This window comes from Haplochromis burtoni, unplaced genomic scaffold (genome assembly GCF_018398535.1).
Source record: "Haplochromis burtoni strain Fernald_Lab_line unplaced genomic scaffold, NCSU_Asbu1 Contig_41, whole genome shotgun sequence".
Taxonomy (NCBI): domain Eukaryota; kingdom Metazoa; phylum Chordata; class Actinopteri; order Cichliformes; family Cichlidae; genus Haplochromis; species Haplochromis burtoni.
In genome coordinates this window covers 373,388-394,080 of record NW_024582402.1, presented here as the reverse complement: position 1 = coordinate 394,080, position 20,693 = coordinate 373,388, and the positions used below count along the sequence as shown (strand labels likewise).

Below are 20,693 nucleotides of genomic sequence, written 5' to 3'. Positions count from 1 at the left end.
ACTCGGGCTCCAGCAAGAGTCAGTTCTTCCATCAGCATCACCGGCACAACCTCCCAGATAAAATAACTCAATCCAAATAAAGATCTCTACCTCCCGGTTTCTGATTCCCGTCTTTGAGCACATTTACAGATCTACTCCAGCAAAGACGGCTGCTCGTAAAGCTCTGACCTTTTTAGATCCACGGGTGGAAGTAATTCGAGCAGCAACGTAATGAGCAAACGTCCAGTGTCTCCACAGTTTGACATTTTTAGGTAATTTTGCTTGTTTAAGAGTAGAAGTCAGTTGCTTTTCCTGGCAAGGGCCCCCAAGAGCAATGAAATCATATGGGGCAACTGGCCTTTAAAAGCCCCACTGCTCACAAATGTTCTGCGTTACATCTGATAAACAAAGACCCAGCCTGAGAAACAGGACAGAGGACAGTAATGTAAACACGGCTTTATCTCCGAGTCCTCCTTCAGAGCCTCCCTGCTGGCACTGAGGATTATGTGTGAAATTACAAAAGTTCTGCAGGAATTTTTCCTATGAGAAGGACAGCAGCATTCAAGCTGCATGTCAGATAGATAAGCTTTAATGAGAAAAAAGTATTGCGTTACGAAACAGGATTTCTTAAACTGATGTGCGAGACACACAGAAAAAACATCCTGACGTTTTCCTTCACATGAAAACTTTGTTAATGTGTAACAGAAACAGGCCGGCTCACTGCTACAGCAGCAAAAATCATGAATTAAGTAAGCCACCATGTAAAATCTGCATCTCTGAAGGGCAGCAGGTATTCGGTAAAGCAGTGAAATCCAAATGATGAAGAGTGTGTGGATGTGTTTTCTCCGATTTTACCATTTTTGTTGTAAAGGTATTAAACCTGTTACATAATTGCTCCACTTCACTACTCCATCACTGTATAGTCTGCATTAAATCTCTCACACACATTTGAAATTACAGTTGGACTTGTGTACTGCTTTCTGCCTAACACATTATAAAACCTTCTTGGATAAGCCACGGTGGTAATTATGAATTTAAAAAATATCTGGACAGCAACCAGAATTTTTGTTTTTTTCCCCCCCCCAACCAGGATATACTGCAATATTCAAATGATCCAAAAGCTAATACTTTCACACGCCCTTTCCCCTCTCTTAGTTTGACTCTTGTTGAAAGCTGCAAGATGTCTTCATAATGAAAAAAAAGACACGACAGCGGGCACTGTTCTCATCTGGAACAGTGCCTGAAAGTGGCTGAAGAGGAAATGTGATTAAAACAATATATATATTTAAGGAAATGCTGATTTGGACCAAAACAACTGATAAAGAAAAAATGTTTTTGTGAATATTGCAGCTGATAAAAATAGTTTGAAGTCTAAACACTTCCATATTCAGATATACAGTACAAAAAAAGAGGTTTGTTTTTTAATCCCATTAGAGTCACTCCTGTATGTTCCTGTTTGAACTATAAGGATCTAAAAGAAAAAAATAGACAGTGATACCCTACGAGCGATGCAGTGTTTTAGGTACTTGGAAATAAACTTTGGTTTCAATAAAAGCCAGTTTTACCAGTAGACCCATGCTCCACAACTTCATGCACATCTGCATAATGACACGTTTGCTGTGTATGTCTGTGTGTTTAGGAGATGAAAGAAGACATGAAAAAAAAGGAAGACAAAAGCACCGAGAGTAAATAACATAGCTCTTAATTACCGCCTGCGTTTCTGCATGATGTCAATAGGCCTGTTGACAGCACACGGTGATCCCCATATGTTCCCACTCCGCACTGTGATACTCCGTTCCACAGAGTAAAAGAACCCACAGTTCGTTGGCACACTCATCTTTTCTTTAGCCTACTCTCTGTAACTCGTCCTCACCCTCCTCTTCTTGGCGACTCCGCTTGTCTCCCTCTCTTGGTTCTCCTCAGCTTGTGGCCGCTCTCATCTCTGTAAAGTCCGTCCCGCTTCCTCGTCTGTCTCGCTCGATCAGGCTGTCCAGCTCTCCACGGCTTCCCGGGAGGTGGCATTACCTCTGGCAGGAGTGGACACCAGCACTATGACCAGCGGCTCCAGAGGAGTGCCAGGATGAATGGCACGATGGAATCTGCCGCCCCGGGCGAAGCTGTCGCTCCTGTATTCTGGTGAAGATTTGCTTTCTCTGGGATGATACGTATAAATTTTTGAGTGTAATCTGTCCTGATCACCTGAATTCCTCCAGGCTGCACTCTCCCAGCTGCACGTCTGTCTGCCTTGCAGGCTGTAGAAAAAGCTTTTCATCACTCTCAGCAGAGCTCCATTAATCGGTCCCCCATGTACATCTTGTCTTTGCTCTGGGTCTAAATGTAACGCAACACTGTTGCCCTCTTCCCCCTCTCCCTTTCTGTCTGTCTGCTCTCTCTCTCACACACTCGTCTTCTGTTTCTCTCCCTGTGCTTCCTCCTACCCCCTTTGGCTGCTACACCTTTAATCACCGAACAAACAGACTTATTTCCTTTCCCTGGACAAACTTGCTCTCCTGCTCCAGTCTGTCACAGTAGTCCTGTCATCTGCGTGTGCGTGTGTGTGTGTACTTTTTGTTCAGACGTGCCACAGAATGTGCACAGAGCTGTACAAGCTGGTTGTGTAAATGTGTGTGTTGGTGAGCGTGTGCACTGCTGAACAAGTGTGTATGCAGGCATGTGACTCAACAAGTGTCTCTAGGTGTGTGTGTGTGTGTGTGTGTGTGTGTGTGTGTGTGTGTGTGTGTGTGTGTGTAACAAGTGTCTTGTGTGTGTGTGTGTGTGTGTGGTGTTTGTGTGTCTGAGTGTGTGTGTGTGTGTGTGTATGCATTAGACTTAAAGGGGAGCAAGTTTCAGAGTGAGGTCAGAGCTGAGAAAAGGGGCGGGAGAAGAGCCAGCACAGTCCCTGCCTTCCCTAAATGTTATAGACATTTTAACCCCTTCCTGCTCTCTCTCTTACACAATCTTAATACCACTGCAGGATCGCACTCTCTCGTTGGGCACAGTGTGTGTGTGTGTGTTGGGGAGGCCATGTATGTGTTAGGTAAAGAGATTGATGGCAGGATGAGTGTGATACGGTATTACAATAAGTAGCTCTTGGGACACGGACTGCTGAGAACGAAGAACACACACACAAGCACACACACAATATGTACTCATGCACAGGCTTAGGCACACGCAAGGTCACCCATGACCTAAACAGATTGTGTATTTGAAGAGCATAAATGTGAAAAGTAAATATGAAACCTTAGCTTAGGTTAACTTTCTGTCTCCAAACGAAATCTTTCATAGAAGAATATTTAACAAGAAATCAGCAAAATGAGACACGAGGCAGCTATTTTACAGACAGAGACAGATTAAATGTGGTTGTTTTTCACTGAGGACAAACAGCTTTGTAAAATTTTTAATAGTTTGATTAATTCCTTGTTACAATTTAGAGAGCATTTGGTACTGAATATCAGTTTTAATTGTAATAGTATCCACTGACCAGGTGCTAAAGCTGGACTATAGGACATTGCAGTCTAAAGATATGAACTGTGGTGTTTTTTAATAAGTATATATTTTTTAAACTGACTAAAAATGCAAGCAAAGAAGTAGAAGCAATTCATGGACAACATATGTATCTGCTCTGCCTAACAGATACAAGATATTTAGGACCAATACAGATATTTGGTGATTTAAATATCTGATATTTCAATATCTCCGCTGATATTTTCTGTTTTTTCAGACATAAAAAAACAAAAGCAGAGTTGTTTTGTGTACTTTTTCATTTACTCATTTATGTTCTGCCGACTCTGCTTGGATCAGCAGGTTGGTGCCAACACGGAATTTTGCAGAGTGCCCTCTGGTGGACAAACTATAGAATATGAACACTCGTAAGATGTTATCGTCATACCATAAATCATTACATTTGCATTTATGAGCCATAATAAATAAAAAATAGATAAACAAATAGAGAATATTTGCTGATAACGTCGTTCCGCTGATAAATCGATCAGCCTCTAATCTGCTCTGACACAAACTGCAGTTCTTAGCATATCCATGTTATTTGTAAACCAAGGAGCTCATCATTAACTATATGCTTGTAGTAGTAATACTATTAAACTGTACTGTTTGCAGCACTCATGTGAAAAATGAAGTCTTCACAGGAATCTATGCACTCCTCTTAAAAACTTTGTACACCCCATGATTCAGCATCACATTTATCTGCAATAATTTGAGGTAACTGCTTTCTATATGACTTCATCAAATTCCTCCACACCAACAATTTGACCCACTTTTCTTTGCTGTTTCAGTTCAAGGAGGTTTGCACAACTCACTTAAGATCCCACCACAGCATTTTAATCCAGTTGAGGTCCATCTCAACTCTTTTCTCTTTAAATCATTCTGTTGTAGATTTACCACTTGTGCCCTGGATTATTGTCCTGTTGTGGAACCCAATTCAGCTAAGCTTGAGCTCACAGAGAGATGGCATCACATTTGAGTCTAGAATACTTATATCGAGGAATTCATGGTTGCCTCAGTGATTGTAAAGTGCCCAGGTCTGCAAAATGAGCCCAAATCATCACCCCTCCACCAGCGTGCCTGACAGTTGGTATGGTTGTGCTGATATGCTGTGTTTAGTTTTTGCCAAACACTACATTGTGCATTATGGCTTAATCTGTCCAAAGGACATTGTTCCAGAAGTCTTGTAGTTTCTCCTGGTAGCCTTTCCAAACAAGGCACACTTGGTCTGTGTTTTTCTAATCATGCTGTCATGAACTTTAACATGTAACATGCTAAGTGAAGAGCCTGAAATGTAGGCTGAAGTTGTCATTTTTTAAGGTTCTCTGAGGATTACACAATCTGACGTTGGGCTGAATTTTCTGGGCTATCCACTCCTGCAAGGTTGTGGCATTGTGTCAAGACATTCAGAAAATCCCTTTTCACAATGCTGCACACCATGTATATGCTTGTTGCATACGCACCTGTGTAACATTTCCCCACTGTGTAGCCCCCAGCCTTAGAAGAGGTTAGTTTACACTATTGGTCACTTGCTCATTCTGTTTATGAAATTTTAAAGTTGAATAACCACGGTCGGTGTTGCACGAGACAGCACTGCATTGTTACGTTCAATGAAAGCACGTAAGCTAAATGACCAAAAGAAGCTATTTTAAGATTAGGATGAATTCATGTTAATGAAATTATGTCAATCTTTTTTTGTTGTTGTCAATATTTAAATTTAAAACAAGCCAACAGGAGCTATTAAAAAGTGTGATAACAGACATTGCTGATAACATCTTCAAGCTACTTGAATCTTTGCAAAACCACCTGCTGCTAGCTAGAAATCAGAAATGTGTTTGTGTGCCTATAACTTTGTTGTTTAAAACGCAAGAATCGTGAGCAAAAAAACTCATAGGACGAGCGAAAAGCCCAACGGACATAGAATGACCCGAGGAATGACGACTTACTGTCAAGCTACACAAAACACATGCCCATAAATGGCGTTGTGCTTCATTCTGCGCTATGATATGCTTCAATTAAATTGGCAAATCAATCAATAGCATCACTTCATCATCATGGAATTCACAACCGTTAGCACGGAGACAATAGGTGAGAATGGAAAAGAAAATGCAAGGAAATAAAAGTATCACAATATAGACTCAATGGTTTCCTTTAATATGAACCAGGCTCCTTTCAGAGGCCAGAGGGTTTAAAACACATCACAGGACCACTGCTCTGCTACATACATATGAAAATCTTATTACCCTAAATGCAAAAAGGTCGTTTCATTTTTTTTTTTTTCATACGCCTTGGTTTTATATTACAACTTTAAATTTCCATTGGTTGAGACGCACACACAGCACAGACAAATTACAACTGCAGTGTTTGCTCAGTCAAAGTATTTGATATGACCCTTTACTATAATACAAAGGTTCTGTGTCTGCGGTAGTCAAGAAAAACTTCCATTTAAGGAAATCTGAAGAGGTGCACACAAAAAGGACCAATCGTAACCACAATCTGAACAGACATACAATACTGCTTTGCATTACAGCTGCGGCGAGACTGAACTAGGAACGGTCACAGCTTATAAATCCAATCACACCGACTACGGTGAATTCAAATTTAGCCGTGAGCAGGAACGACTGTGGAAGAGTATTAGAATCAGATCCATCATTATTTGATGAAGGAGTCACCAAATCTAAGTCTAGTTTCCTGCTTGTATTCACAAATATCCTTTGTGAATTTATACACTACAAATATTGTACTAGCGTCCAAGCCAGGCTTATGAAAGGGAAGACTCGATCCCCTGTGGGATGAACAGTGTCCTGATGCAAGCGGGATGAGACTGTGCCATGAATTAAACTTTACAGGCTCTGCACTTTCTGACACGTTTTCATGACAGGAAAATTGTTTTCATGTGCAGTTAGAAGAATTGAAAGTGCTTATACAACGCGGTGCAAGAGCATTGTTCTTTGTAATCTAGAGTGGACATGAACACACAGACACACACACACACACACTTGCTGGTTGGCAGCTTACCAGAGGATTTCAGAGTGTTTCATGAATCTGCGTCACTGGTGGTGGAAGAGACTTGATGTCTGAAGAAAGACAGACATTAAATGTTTGGTTCTGCTCAGTGTCTTCACTTCCCCACCTAAGAGAGTCGAGCTCTGAAGCGCTTGGATGCCAAGGCCGAATCGATGTTACAAGGTCACATTTGGAACTCACAAAATGGTAGATTCTGGCTGAACTTTCAGTGGTAGATTTAATAGTCCACTATTTGCAAAGCAAGCCTCGTGACATCATGTGTTGGACGCATGAACGAATGGTTATCATTCTTGAATAACGAGCTGTTTTGAAGTCATCGAGGAGTACTGTGTGTCAAAGTAGCCGACTGTCAGCGAACACACCGTCTCTGATTTGTAAAAGTAGCTAAAACTAACCAGATGTTTAAATGAATGCAAAAAACCCCAAAATATTTATTTTAAAAAATGCAAAAAAGGACATATTTAAATTGCAGAATATGTAGGACACAGTTCTCCAAAAAATGTACATTTTATTTGCCTTTGTCATCCAGAGATGACAGATCTACACACCTGCACAACATCTAGTCCAAATAGGCAATAGAAGCTTCAATCAAGTGAAAAATGACCTTCAAATTGAAAATGTGGGTATGTGTGGAAGCCACACTGTTCCCAAAAAAAGAGTTAAAAGCAATTAAGCAATACCCTCTCATTGCTCAATGCTTATCATGATCTCATTCCAACAAAATTAAAACAGATGCCACGATGGTTGCAAACAGTTTGTTCTTCTATATCTTGCGCTGTAGAAGCAAGGAAATGCTCTGTAAGTAAACTGCACTGATCACATCACACAGATGTTAGACGTCACATGCTGTCCTCCTAAATTTGCCGGTGCAGAACATCTGGGTGTGAACACACCTTCACACCCAGACTTCATGTCAAATCAAGTGGAAATGGAAAGTGGAAACACTTTTTTTTTTGTCGTAAATTAAATGTGTTGACTGAGATTGGCACAGCAAAGTTTAGCAGTGTTATTAAAGCAGCTGCACACAAACATACACACACGGCATGTAACAGGATCACCAGGAAGGAATATTCACAAAACTAACTGCTTCCTTTAAAGGAATTACATGCTGCTGAATACGTATCAATTACGCATCTTCACAGCTACCTGAACTGCAAAACTGACACCACCCCCTCCTCACAAAAAACACAAAACCCCTCCCAAAAAACAGGCAGTTCAACTTATTTCTTCACAGGCTAAATGTCATCAAAAATATTGAGCATGTAACAAAGAAGCAGCACCAGGTGTCAGGCTTTGGCTGTTGCTTGTGGCCTATATTTAACTTTCGGCGTCTCTGTGATGTCAACGTCATGCTACACCGTGTACTGTAGTAAAGGCTAGTGTGTCACCTCATGATTCATTAGGCTGCCATCTGCTAGTACGACGGCTTGCTTTTGAGGCTCATTTTATTTGAGGATTGGGTGGATGACAAACTTGCGCAAACAAAGACACGCACACATATGAAAAACCCACAAATGCATACACACAAAACTCACATTAATAAGCACATGGGCTTGTGTGCACACTCAGGTGAATACTGCTTTACCAAGGATGTGATTATGGAATAAAAAACATAGGAAAATGTATGAAAAAAATAATCTTATTTCTGCCAAAAAACAAATAAATAAATAAGAAAAAAGGGACTTTGCATACGCCCTAAGAGAGGGATGGCAAACTTAAGCCCTGGGGATTAAAACTGGCCCATTAAAGACTCAAATCTGGCACACTCCATGGCTTTAGGAAATGTAAATAAGGGCTTAAACATGTGGACTTTTACTGTATTTTCACACGTTTTATAGCATTTTCTGCTGATACAGACCTTTTCTTAGTTTTCTAATTACAAGTCAGTCAACCAATGAGTTACCAGAACTCTCTCCTGTAACTTTACATATCTATTTCCTACAGTTACATATGTATTTCCTACAGTTACATATCTATTTCCTACAGTTACATATGTATTTCCTACAGTTACATATCTATTTCCTACAGTTACATATGTATTTCCTACAGTTACATATCTATTACCTACAGTTACATATGTATTTCCTACAGTTACATATCTATTTCCTACAGTTACATATGTATTTCCTACAGTTACATATCTATTACCTACAGTTACATATGTATTTCCTACAGTTTAAGTCCAAACAGTCGTGCTGACACATTTCTTTCATTTCCTACAGCAGCATTTATATGTGACGTGGAAAGACTGAAACATATTGTTGGAAATGCACTTCTTTTTCTTAATAATAATAACATCACATTTCAAGGGTTAAATGTATAGCTAAACTTCTTTGAACAGACAGAAAGGATAGTGTCATCGCTCTGGCCGACTATGTGACCCTCGTATATTCAATAAATACGTCCATGTTTGTAGTGGGTACAATTGTTGCAGTAAGGTTTGTGAAAAAACTAGTTATACATACAGTAAATTAATACCTCACTGAACAATAAATGTACTTTTTTTTAGAAACTAAAAACAATCTCAGCTTTGGTATTTCGCAGCCGATCATCCTGTAACACTGTTAGAGTTGAACTTTGTTTGGAAAGCAGCCATTTAGTAAAAAGTGAAGTGTGAGGATCAGTTTTTGTTTTTTTTTTTGTCTGGCAGTGTTTTAGACTCTTAAAACCTTCAAACTGAATAAGAATAAAAGCGATGGCCCTCGATGTGTAACGACTCGTCTAGAGATTCAGAAATAAAAGTAGTCAAATTAGTAAAATTGTGAATTTGAAAGACAAAAAGCTTGTCACACAGAGCAATGCGTAATCTAATGTAGCGAATACAGCATCACTACACAATCACAACATGGAGTCCGTTTAGTGGAACTAAAAAAAAGCCTATAAACACAGTTATAATCCATCAAATGCGCACAGCTCCCAGTCGTTCACTGAACTCTCGCTCGTTCTGCAGCACGTCTCGGTATAACTTAGTCGGTTTCCCCCTCTAGTGGTAGCAAACCATTCGGCCTGGTATTGTCGACACACAGATTGTGTTGGGAAAAAAAGTTTGTGGTTTTTTTTAAGAAATGCCAATATTCATCAGTAATTATCTAAACTTTCTCTTGGAAAACAATCATGTAAGTTGTTTTATATATTTATTTATTTATTGGGTTTTTTTTGTTTGCCGAATGATCCTCTCTGAAGTTTGGATAAAAGAAAGGCCTGTTACGTCCTCTCGCACTCTGAATACAGTAGAGCAGCTGGTGCTGAGTTTCGGCAGCGTTAGTGCTGTCCCAGGCCGCTGCTCGGGAATCGATGAGGCTCTGGAGGCGATTGGGGAAATCAGTCATGCTGAAAATATGGAGTACAGCAGTGACGCACAGAGCAGCTTCACACAGGCCCTATTGACTAATCTGGGCGTGTGTTTGTTGTGGAGGGGGGACGAGCAGCTATATTGGGACCTCTGACATTGACACTGTTAACCTTTGGTTGAGTGACCTTACATGGCACTTTTGTTTTCCTTTTTATTCTTTCCAACATTTCTAAGCATGTCTACAGAGTATCGTTATATTGTGTTTTCAGCCTGGGAGCCTGCTGTCTCTCTTAGTCTACTACTGCACTCGTTATCTGTGTGCTAAAAGCCGCCCTATCTCCACCCAAGCACCCTATCGCTCCTTCACCACCCTCTTTTCTTTCCCCCCATTTCTTTAGATTATTTCTTTTTCCACTCGATCAGCCATTGCTGCTGTATCTCTTACTTTCACCTCACCATGTCTCTCCCCATCACTCCCTGCTTCACATTAATGGCGTCTCCTCAAACTATCTTCTCATGATACCGTCTGAGAGCTCTCGTCTCCGGCTATGTTCGCTTAATGCAGCGACATGATGAGGTTTGTTTTTTTTATGCAACACACGACCAGAGAAGCCATAAAAATGTGTTGTGTGTTGTGGAGAAAGTTATAAGGAGTGAAGTGGAAGGGGGGGAAGATGAATAGTGTCCTGGTACTGTCAGTACAAAAGACGATGAGAGTGTCATTATTGTGATGGTCACATTTGGATAACACAGACTCCTTTGTCTGTGTTTGTGTGTGCGTGTGTGTGTGTGTGTGTGTGTGTGGGGCAAGAGGGCAGAGATATTATTTTTCCTAAAGATATCTATCTAAATTAATTTCAGAACTATTACTCCTGTCGCAATGGCTTCTTCTCATTATCGCACAATAAATAAACTTGTCGCCGTCTTTACTTGTGCTTAAAAAGAGAAACTTCCTAAATGCTTTCAGGGTTTCTTTTTTTTTTTTTCAATCAGAAAGTTCAATGTACAAATCAGGTAATAAGAGAATAGAGGCTTGTTCTGTTCCCTTCTGTGCTTCTGTATTTCTGGCTGTGGTCTTAAATCTCCTGCTTTGATCTCCTCATATGATCCAAACAGGCTCACAGCTGGAGGAGTTCGGATGACACTCGTGAGGCACATGCCTTATGCCCAGAGTTCAGAAAAGTTTGCTGCAATGCATACTGCACTGTAAAAAAAAAAGAAAAAAGAATCCACAACAGCTCCAAAATGGGTGTTTTTAGTAAGAAGATTAACCCTCCCCACTACATCTGGAGTCATTTAGGTCCCCAGGTTCCCCACGGTGTGCATCAAAGTTCTTATTTTAACGATTTAAAATCTCTGTTTTGTTTTCTTTTGTTTTTTTATGTCTGTAAATTGAAACAAAGTGTCCTCCGTGGTCTTTTTCACAGATTTAGTAGATCTGACATTTTTCCTGATTACGCACATCTCCAATTACGCCAGGTGTTCGCGTCATCAGTCTCCCCAGTAAGTTATCACGATTGTACTGTAAGATTTGACAGATTATTTAAAGGACTACATAAAAACACAGATGTTGTCTCCCACATCTGCCACTTGTATGGACATTGCTCTTATAAAACATAAAAGTCCTGCACCACATGATGATGATACCGTGCCTAACGCAGACAGCACAGCTTGGCTTGAGTCCCACGACAAAGAGAGACGTCAGAGAACATAGACATTGATCCAGCATGCCACCCAAGGCTTGCACCCCAACAGCAACAGCCCCTGGCTCTGGCACACACACAGCCACTTGCGTTAGTTTTAACGGGCATTAGACTGGATTTAAGTTAATCCAGAGTTTTAAACAGCACACAGGTGCAGATTCAGCATTGCATGCACTGAGTCAAATACATTTTACCTTAAAGCATGAACTATAGCAACTACTGGAAAAAATACACAACAAAGAACGAGCAGATGATCAAATCGATATGATGCGATGACAGAGACGAGGTGTCTAATTGTTACCCATCAGCTTGTGTTTTATATTTATATACAGCCAGAAACAGAAACAAGCCAGCTTCCAATATTTCCTGAATGTCTGCAAACTCGTGTTGCCTACACTGCCCATCACTAAAGATCATCGCAATCACAGTACCCCTGACGCACAACTGGATACATACCCAATGCATGAGTGCCTGCGGGTGGAGAAGTTGCTGTGCATCTTCCTTGAAAAGCGAGAATCCTTATTCATCATTTTATTGGCGGGTTCAAAAAAAAGTTTGCCTGAGTTTAGAGAATCGTCAAAGCACCAGCTTCTGCGTCAATAAAGAAAAATAACTTCTGCCGTTCGAGCAAAGCCCCCATACTGTCCGGAATCAGAAAGAGAGTCTGCACAAATTCCTTTATGTCGACTGCCGTCACAAGTTATGGCATCGGGAGGCAGGTTCCCTTGACGGGACGGAGCAGGAAAAACAGATCCAAGAAGGACGAATGCAAAACAACTGCAACATGCAAAACAGCAAAACTCATCAGCTGCACCTGACAGGAGCAAGAATGGGAGTGAGAGCAACAATAAGCCAGGCCTGTTGAGTCTGCGTTTATCACATAAAACCTAATTGTTAGAAATGATTCACTTCCACCTCAGTGCAAAATCCATGAACCAAAGTGCATAAGAAAGAAAAAACTGACTGGCTGTTCTGGTTTGGGTCCCAGCTGTACGGATATGTCCATTTGTTTGGAAGGAAAATCAGAAAGGTTCAACTCAGAGTGTGTGCACGTGAACAGCCTAAAAAGGCAAAGAGTCTTGGCTGTTAAAGACCTATTGCACAGCGAGTTAGCATATCGCCTCACTGTATGTGAAAGTATGGGGCCGAAACAAATCTAATGAAACTGAGGATGGTGTCAGCTGTCAGTGCTCATCTGGGACTAATTCCTCACTGGTTCTCCTTTCGGCTCACCACAGATGTGCCAAGATAAACGCTTCTCTTGTATTTTTCTCTCTCTCTCTTTCATACTCCTAAATAGGAAACACCAAGCTTGAATTCGTCCAAGTGAGCTTCTAACTGTCAAAGCCGAATTCCTCACCAACAACCTCCAGGTATTCTTTATCTTTAAAAGTCAGGTCCGACAACCTCAACACAGTTTTGCCTCTGTGAAAGTGGACTACCAACAGAATGAGTAGAGTTATTCTGAGCAGGAGGAAGAAAGAAAAAAGCTGGAAAGAGTGTTATAATCCCATCAGATGCTCCCTGGAGTGGGCTGTCCCATGTAGTCCCAGTCAGCGGGCCATAACAGACTTCTGCTCTCTCTTCTCTTCTCTCCTGAGAGTGGTGGGACCAAACCGGGGCTTAAAACAACAAACAACAACACTGTCTCCACTGAGAGAGGGAGAGAGAGGGAGAGAGGAAGGGAGAGAGAGAGAGAGGTGGGTAGGGTGCTGTGTGGTAAAGAGGGAGAGAGTGAGTGAGAGCAACTTGCACAAAGAGAGAGGGTGTGGACAATGATGGTCACTGCCTGAGAAAGGAGACTAATATTACTTTGTGTTAAAAATGTATTTTTTTATGTTTTAAAGTGAAAAAGAAGAATTTTAAGAGTGCATCATTTTTCTTTTTGTGAAAAAAAAACAACAACTAAAAAATGGGTTTCCTTTTCCAATATTGAGCTTTTATAATTTTAAAATCATAAATATAAGTCCATCTTTTTTTATTTATTTCATTTTATTTATTTATTTTGGGGGAGGTACAGTGAAACATGTAATTGTGGAAATATTTCAGAGAAGTTTTCTAGTAAAAGAGGAAATATTTCCTAATGAGAAGGAAAACAGTTTTGGGGTCATTACTCCAATAACTAATTAATTAAGAAGCGACTTGGAAGTGAAGAATTCTCAGAAACAAAGAAACAATCAAAATGCAAAACTTAAACAACTACAGGCTGCTAAACCTTCTGCTGGAACATCGATAAACTTAAGACTGTTTGTAATCCATCCATTACTCTTAATACTTATCAGTCCAAGACTGAAAGGAAAGAAAGAAAAGAAAATTTCTCTGATCCAGTAACAACATTTCTCAACAGCATCAGGCTAGAAAAACATTTTTCATCTCATTTCCCCCCTAAAAATATTTGAGTCCCCACAGAGTCGAACTCCAGCAAAGGAAATGTCTCTTTCCCCGACTCAGATCCATCAGAGAAACACAAATGCATCCTCCGGAGAGGCTCTCTGCCCGCATCTCACAACTTAATGTCCTCTAGTGGAAGAGAAGGGGAAATGCATATTGAGGATCCTCAGCGTCGCCACACGTTTTTCTTCTGCTATTTTAACATACACCTCTGTCGAGGCTGCGAGCGCAGCTCACTGGGTTGAGCAGATGACCGATATGCAGAAGCTCAAGGTTTAAATAAACAATGTACCCATGTTTTAATGGAAGTAGTGACCCAGGATTATTACTTCAGTGGCTCAAATTGAAAGAAATAAGTCAGGATCATCACCTATAAATGGGGGACAAATGAAAATGTGTATTCTGAGAGGAGTAATCTCTTCCATGATGAAAGTGCTCTCATCTGCAGGGCTTGAGGGATCCCTGAACGGTTTATTGAGCATGAAAACAATCACATCCTTTTCCCTTCACACCGGATCTGTGCAGTTTAGCACCTGTGGGAAAGTTCAAAGCTTTCCAGTATTATCATCAAAACAAAGCACCGAAGGAGGGATCAGTTCCAGAGACTTGAACAGTGCTCTTGCAGATCATGGTGGCACAACACCTTGCTAGGATTTAGTTTGTTGGTTTTTTCCCCTTTAATTTGTCACCTGTCTACACAGCCACTTCTCTAAAAAGAAATACAGTCGACGATCTGCAAACTGAAACCACTTTAGTTGCAAGTGATAACGCTGCTTTATTTATTTTAAAAACTCCTGCTCGAGAAATGAATACATCCAATAAATAAAGCAACAAGTTGCGTGTTTTCTGGACAGTTTTTATTTCCATTAAGATAACGTGACTGAAACACTGAATGGAAAAAAAAAAACCTGTCATCACAGAGCTGGCTTGAAAAAAAAGTTTATTGAATGTTTAAAAGTTTTTCATGGAAAAAAAATCCTTTTGACTCGGTGTCTCTGGAGGGGAAAAAGAGACTTCATCAACTTAGACACAAAGTGAAAATAAATTTGCGCGCACGTTCTATATTTGAGCGGCCTGCGACATTAATTTTCCGCCGGACCCCCAGTTTGTTTAATTCTTCCTGCTTGCCAGTCATCCTGCAATAACTCATGTCCATCCATTTATTTGAGCTGTGACACTGCAGGCGGAAACTTCCTCAATGGCCTGGCCTCAGAGCTGTGTAAAACAAAGCCTGACATGTTGAGTATCTGCGCTGCCCTCCAGATATCTGACAATCAAGACTGAGCCTTGAAGTCCACTTGACTTCTTTTGCTCTAATATTTAGATTTTTAACAGACACCCCGAGCTCAATTAAACAGTTTACAATAAACTCTGAAATAGAAACATATCCACCAATGTCAAATACACCACCGTTTAAATGCTGCATGTTTAGATTTCCTACGGGGCACCCAGCTCTCGTAGGAATGCTCCTGCCAATAAAAGTAAGGCAGGAATTTACAGCACCAGCTAGAGTTTCTCTCGAGCTTTTAATCTGATTTCACTGAGGTGGATGTGCCTGACATCAGTGCAACAAGCAGGAGACACCGTGCAACAGCGCCGATTTGCATGGTGCCTACATCTGAGTGTTTATATGCTCAGAGTACACACTGGAGACATTTGCTTTTTAAAGTGCTTTACAATTTTCCACAACAGGCTCTTCTTTTGAGGACACCAACAGGTGTGAGGGAAGAGAAATACACAGTCCCGTCTGAGTCCTGTTTATTCTCCCTATCTCGAGAAGTTATGGTCAAATGCAATCTAATTGGGGGACTAGGTAAATGTTTAAATTGCACTGAAAAGAATAAAATCATGAGCCTGACGTGATTCAATAACGGATCATAAAACTAAAGCTATCAACAGGTACCAGAGCAGCGCTGCCTGATAGAGAGACTGCTGCGTTGTTTCCAAAGAGATTTATGACCGCTGCAACGGAAGAATAAATTTAAGGTGTTTGAAACTCGGCAGGAAATATCCAGTTGTTTGAGGTGTGCTTTCGCAGCGAGTGCAGCGATTAAAAAGTGCGGCTGTTAAACAAGAAGACGTTGCTGAAAGATTGAAGCGTGTCCTTAACAAGTGGAACAACAAACTGCTGATCCTGTGACAACAAGGATGTCGCTGAGCTGTGTTTACTGACATGATGGAAAGCAAAAGGTGAACAAAGCTTAGGAAAAACACTCCTGGTAATTCAGCACTAAAGCTGACAGCGGGTTTGGAAAAGCGTTTCTTATTATAAACTCAATGCTCATCAGCAGCTTTGCTGTGAATGAATTCTATAATTAGCAGATTTCATAGAAAGAAGAAAAAGCTAAACACAAGCAGGAACCACACACCTATGTGCAGTCAGTAAATAAGGGCAGGTCTATTTATGGAAATGAAACTTTAGCACATTATGAGAACAAAATTTGGATTAGATCTTACCAAAAAAAGGCTAGTTTTATCCTGGCAGAGGAGAGCAGGCATGACTGAAAGGCATGAATATAAGAACATCTTGTGGTCAGTCTTACTTTAATAAGATAAGCTTCAGGGCAACCATTTTTGTGGTGTGAAACACTTGGACAAAAATACACTTGAACGCATCAACATCTCCAACCAAGTGGAGTAAAAATGGCCATAAGGCTGCTGTTCTTTACCAAATACCAAAAGGAACAGCAAAGAGCACCAAACAACCCTTACATAGCCCCCCACCCCCCTCCATATGCATCATCCATGTCTAAATGATGTGCTAAATGTGAACATTCGATAAGAATAGATGGCTTTTGAATGATAAGAATCCTAGTTGGTGGATTTGGAGCAGAACTTGCATAACATTAACACATCTTCAAAATCTGCAGAAAAATAACCTTTTTTTTTACATTATTTTGAGTGAGAATAATGCAAAGTGCAACAGCTGTCATCTATATCATCTTGGCTGCAGTCATAAACTCTACCTGGGGGTGTGGGCCAGGGTGAAGCGGCGCCTCTGGAGGTTGATGCTGCGGTTCATCAGCAGCTTCCTGAAGAGCAGCGGGGAATTTCGAGGAGACCCGCGCGGCGAATCCTTGGGTGAAACCTTTGGAGATCCTCCCGTGGAACCCCCTACGGTCCTGGACATGAGCTGAATCACGGGAAGCCGGGACAGCTTTTGTTCCCGGGGGGTCTCATCGACTTCAGATTGTTCTTCCTCTGAGCTCTCGGAGCACAGGTCGTTCATGATGAATAGATAGATGGTCAGTGGTCAAGCGATCGCTCCCTCTTTGCTCGCTCTCCCTTTGAAAAATGTTGTCGTCAGGTTTGTTTAAACACTTTTGTGTGACATGACATATGAAATGGGTGAGGATCTGGTCCTGCTCATCATTGCTCCGAAATTCTCTCAGAGATCTCAAGAATAAAAACCTGTTTTCAAAATCTAAAATGGACTAGACAAGACTGCTCAGAAAATCAAAAGCTACCTCTCTACCTTCAGTTGTGCTCTATCAGCTCCGTTGTCTGTTGTCTCTTCCTAAAGACCATGCTGACTGCCGTGCTAGCCGTTCAAACATTAGTGTTGATGATAAACTCTCCCTGCCTTCTTCCCTCCCCCAGGCTTTGTTTACATTACTGTGAGGCCTTCCCTCTTTCCAACTAAATATGGACGTCTGATTTACAGGGAGTGGAAGCATGACAGATTACCTCCTTCTGCTCCTCTATCCCTCTTTCCATCCCTCTACTTCCCCCCTCTTCTCTCCCTTGCAATCCTAAGGAACATATTGTTCATCAACTTCAAACTGTGCTTCATAATTACTTCCTTTCCAAATTCCGCCTGTGTATAAACATTAAGCCGTCGCCTGGCTTGGCCTTCGAGCTCACCTTACTTACTCTCACTCCCAAGTTTGCATACTCAGGCTTCCCCCCCCCCTCCCTCCCTCTCCCCCTGCACTCCCTGAGGTGCTATCTGTTGTGAAGTTGCCTATTTCCTCAGAGACAGCTTCTTTGCCTTTCACATGCTCTGAGCGCACCAGGAAGAATCACATGAAGTGCCTCTGACTATAAAAAGCAGAGGTAGATAAAAGCTATAGAGAGCATGGGTGCTGTCACGATGGCACTCTCTATCTGTGACCAGAGGCAACAACATCTTCTCCCTCACCCAATCTCTCTGTTTATTGCCGGAGAGTGAGAAAAGGTCCTCCTGTGATTAAGGACTCATAACTAAACACCGGCGCTGTCTAGAGTAACTAAAATAACCTAGGGAGCTGGAACATCTGACACAGGACTGAACCTATGACCAACAGCTGTTTAGGGAAAGCAGGAAATAAGAATTGTTTGCTTGAGAGCTTTTGGGTGTGTGTGCATACACTCATTAGCACTGCACTGCATTAAATTTGGTGCTGTCATTTCTGCTTATCCATCCTTATATCTAGAAATGAGACAAATAATCTTTTGCAGCTCATCTCAGAATGTGTTTTACTGTCATTTTGTCTCGGTTCACTCTCACTTCGCTCATTAACCCGACCTTCAGGCACACCTTGCATGTTCAGCACACGCCAGCCAAACTTAGTTAACATTTAACATCCAAAGAAACATGTTTTTTTAAGCAGTCACTGGAACCAGGCAAGCAGCAGCAGACTAAAGCACAAACACGATTTGTCTGGCATCTTAAGGTTTCGTTTTTTTCAGAGCGACGATATCAGCGAGCACGGAAACAAAACATTTCTGGCGTTTCTGCAAGTGGACGGAGCTACAGCACAGCCAGCCGGAGCCAAGAGGACTGTGAGGAATATGGAAATAATACTATATCACTTGGAGATGTGCAATCATGAGAGCAAAATGAATAGATGAATAAAGTCAAATTATCGTTGTCATCAACTCTCAGAGCCACAGAGGCTTAAGAGCTACCCAGTGCCCAATCAGATTCAGATTTAAGTATTCCTGAGGCACATCTGGAGTGGAGTTCCTCACACTGAGGCCATTCGTGTGTTTCGAGATATTCCCCTTTTTACAGAATCAGACATCGAGACAACACCATCAGCTGGATGCTTCTGTCAGCATAAAGTTTGCTTACAACTTTTCAAGAGTGGCTCAGACTCGCAGCCTCTCATGTGACTGCTTCTATGATAACTGAGACTGAGTAGTGTCTGGAATGGGATGACTGTTAGTTTGGAAAAAGGCTTTCTGCTTGTTTCTCGATACGAGATTCACCCGAAAGTTTATCCCGCAATGAAGCATGCCAAAGACAGTAAGAACAAAAAACCCCCAGAAAAAACAGGGCTCATAGAAAACATTACGCTGACTCACTGTCTCCAAACATCCATCTGGAGATCCCATCTGCTGTGGACAGAGCATGCTTACAACCTTCTCTTTCAGAGTGATGTTGTAATTCCAGGTTTTCAGGCCTCAGCTGCCAGCAGGAAGCGTGCACCAGACACTTTCAGACATCGAGTATGACACACTTGGAGAAAAGGCTCACACCAGATCCACTTTGTTTGTAAACCATCTGCTTTATTCCGGGTAGGAAATGGTTTGTCTTTTGAGAACATTCTTCCTCAGATGTTTCATAAAAAGCCGCATCCCTCCCAAGCTGCTGAGGTCCGTTCTGGAGTCATTTAATGCAAATTTGATGTATATGATGTAGGAAAGGAAAAGGTTATCCTAAGATTTGCAGCATTGTCAGCTATAAAGCATCCTGAGACTTCTCTATAAACACTTTCTCTGGCATCCCATCAAAACTGCACTACCAACTGGTAAACAGGAGAGCACATGGCTCTCTTCATAGAAAGGGAACATAATGAAAGGCTTTCTAGTCCTTCGATATCCCTGCTGTCATGTTTGTAGCCGTGCTACTTTATACCTGCTGTCATATAAACATTTATGAAGTAAATAAAAGTGAAACATCACAGTACTTGCACCTATTTTTTATGTGCTGCGTTATAGCAGTAATCCGTTAGTATAAATCTAGATGTGATGTTTATAGTGCATCTGAAGGTTTTTTTCTGCATTTTAGGGCCCCGTACGTGCATAAAGAGGCTGGCAGGATAGTGTTTTTCCAAACCCAATGCTGAAAAAGGCGGGATGCTGCGTAAAATGTAAATAAAAGGAGAACGAAATGATTTGCAAACATCATAAACAGGTATTAACAGAACACAGAAAGCGCATCAAATGTTTGAATTTGATGGCAGCGACATGTTTAAAAACAGTTGGGACAGGGCGATGTTTACCACTGTGCACCATTTCCATCTTCTTTTAAACATCTGGGAACTGAGGAGACCAGCTGCTGGTCTTTTGTTGTCTCATTCTTGTCTGATATATGATTCTAGCTGCTCATCAGTCCTGGCTCTTCTTTGTTGAAGTTTTCACTTATTTATGCTGTAAATGTTTTCAGTTGGTGAAAGGTCTGGACTAAAGACAGGTTAGTTCAGCAAATACAATGTCATGCAGATGTAATAGATGTACAGAGAACAGAACAGTTTTTCACTTTGTTTCAGTCCATTTTAAACGAGCGTCGGCTCAGAGAACACAGCAGCGTTCGTGGATCGTGTCCAATTACGGCTTCTTCTCTTCATGATAGAGCTTTAACCTGCATTTGCGGATGGCACAGTGAACTGTGCTCACAGTTCCATGACAGAATCGTTCCTGTTTTTAATGCAGTGCTGCCCGAGGGCCGAAAGATCATAGCCATCCAATATTGATTTCCAGTCTTTTCCCCTGCACAAAGAGATTTCTCAACAATTTTCTGAATCTTTTGAGGACATTATGTACTGCAGATGATGAGATATTCAAAGTCTTTGCCATTTTACACTGACGATCATGAT

The 20,693-nt window shown here is 41.3% G+C and overlaps 1 protein-coding gene across 7 annotated transcripts in view; it reads right to left on the bottom strand.

Moving 5' to 3' along the window:
- Nucleotides 1-20,693, bottom strand: part of pde4ca (phosphodiesterase 4C, cAMP-specific a) — a 52,440-nt gene that overhangs the window by 25,013 nt on the left and 6,734 nt on the right. For 2 of the 7 annotated variants that reach the window (XM_042219975.1, XM_042219977.1), the window contains exon 1: nucleotides 16,857-17,758. The exons of 2 other annotated variants lie outside the window; for them this stretch is intronic. In XM_042219975.1, the coding sequence (XP_042075909.1) occupies nucleotides 16,857-17,119 (263 nt within the window). In that variant the 5' untranslated portion in view covers nucleotides 17,120-17,758. Of the gene's footprint in view, nucleotides 1-1,688; nucleotides 2,724-11,955; nucleotides 17,759-20,693 lie in introns of those variants that run through there. 3 more of the 7 variants (XM_005920641.2, XM_005920639.3, XM_005920640.3) reach the window with 3 other exon arrangements.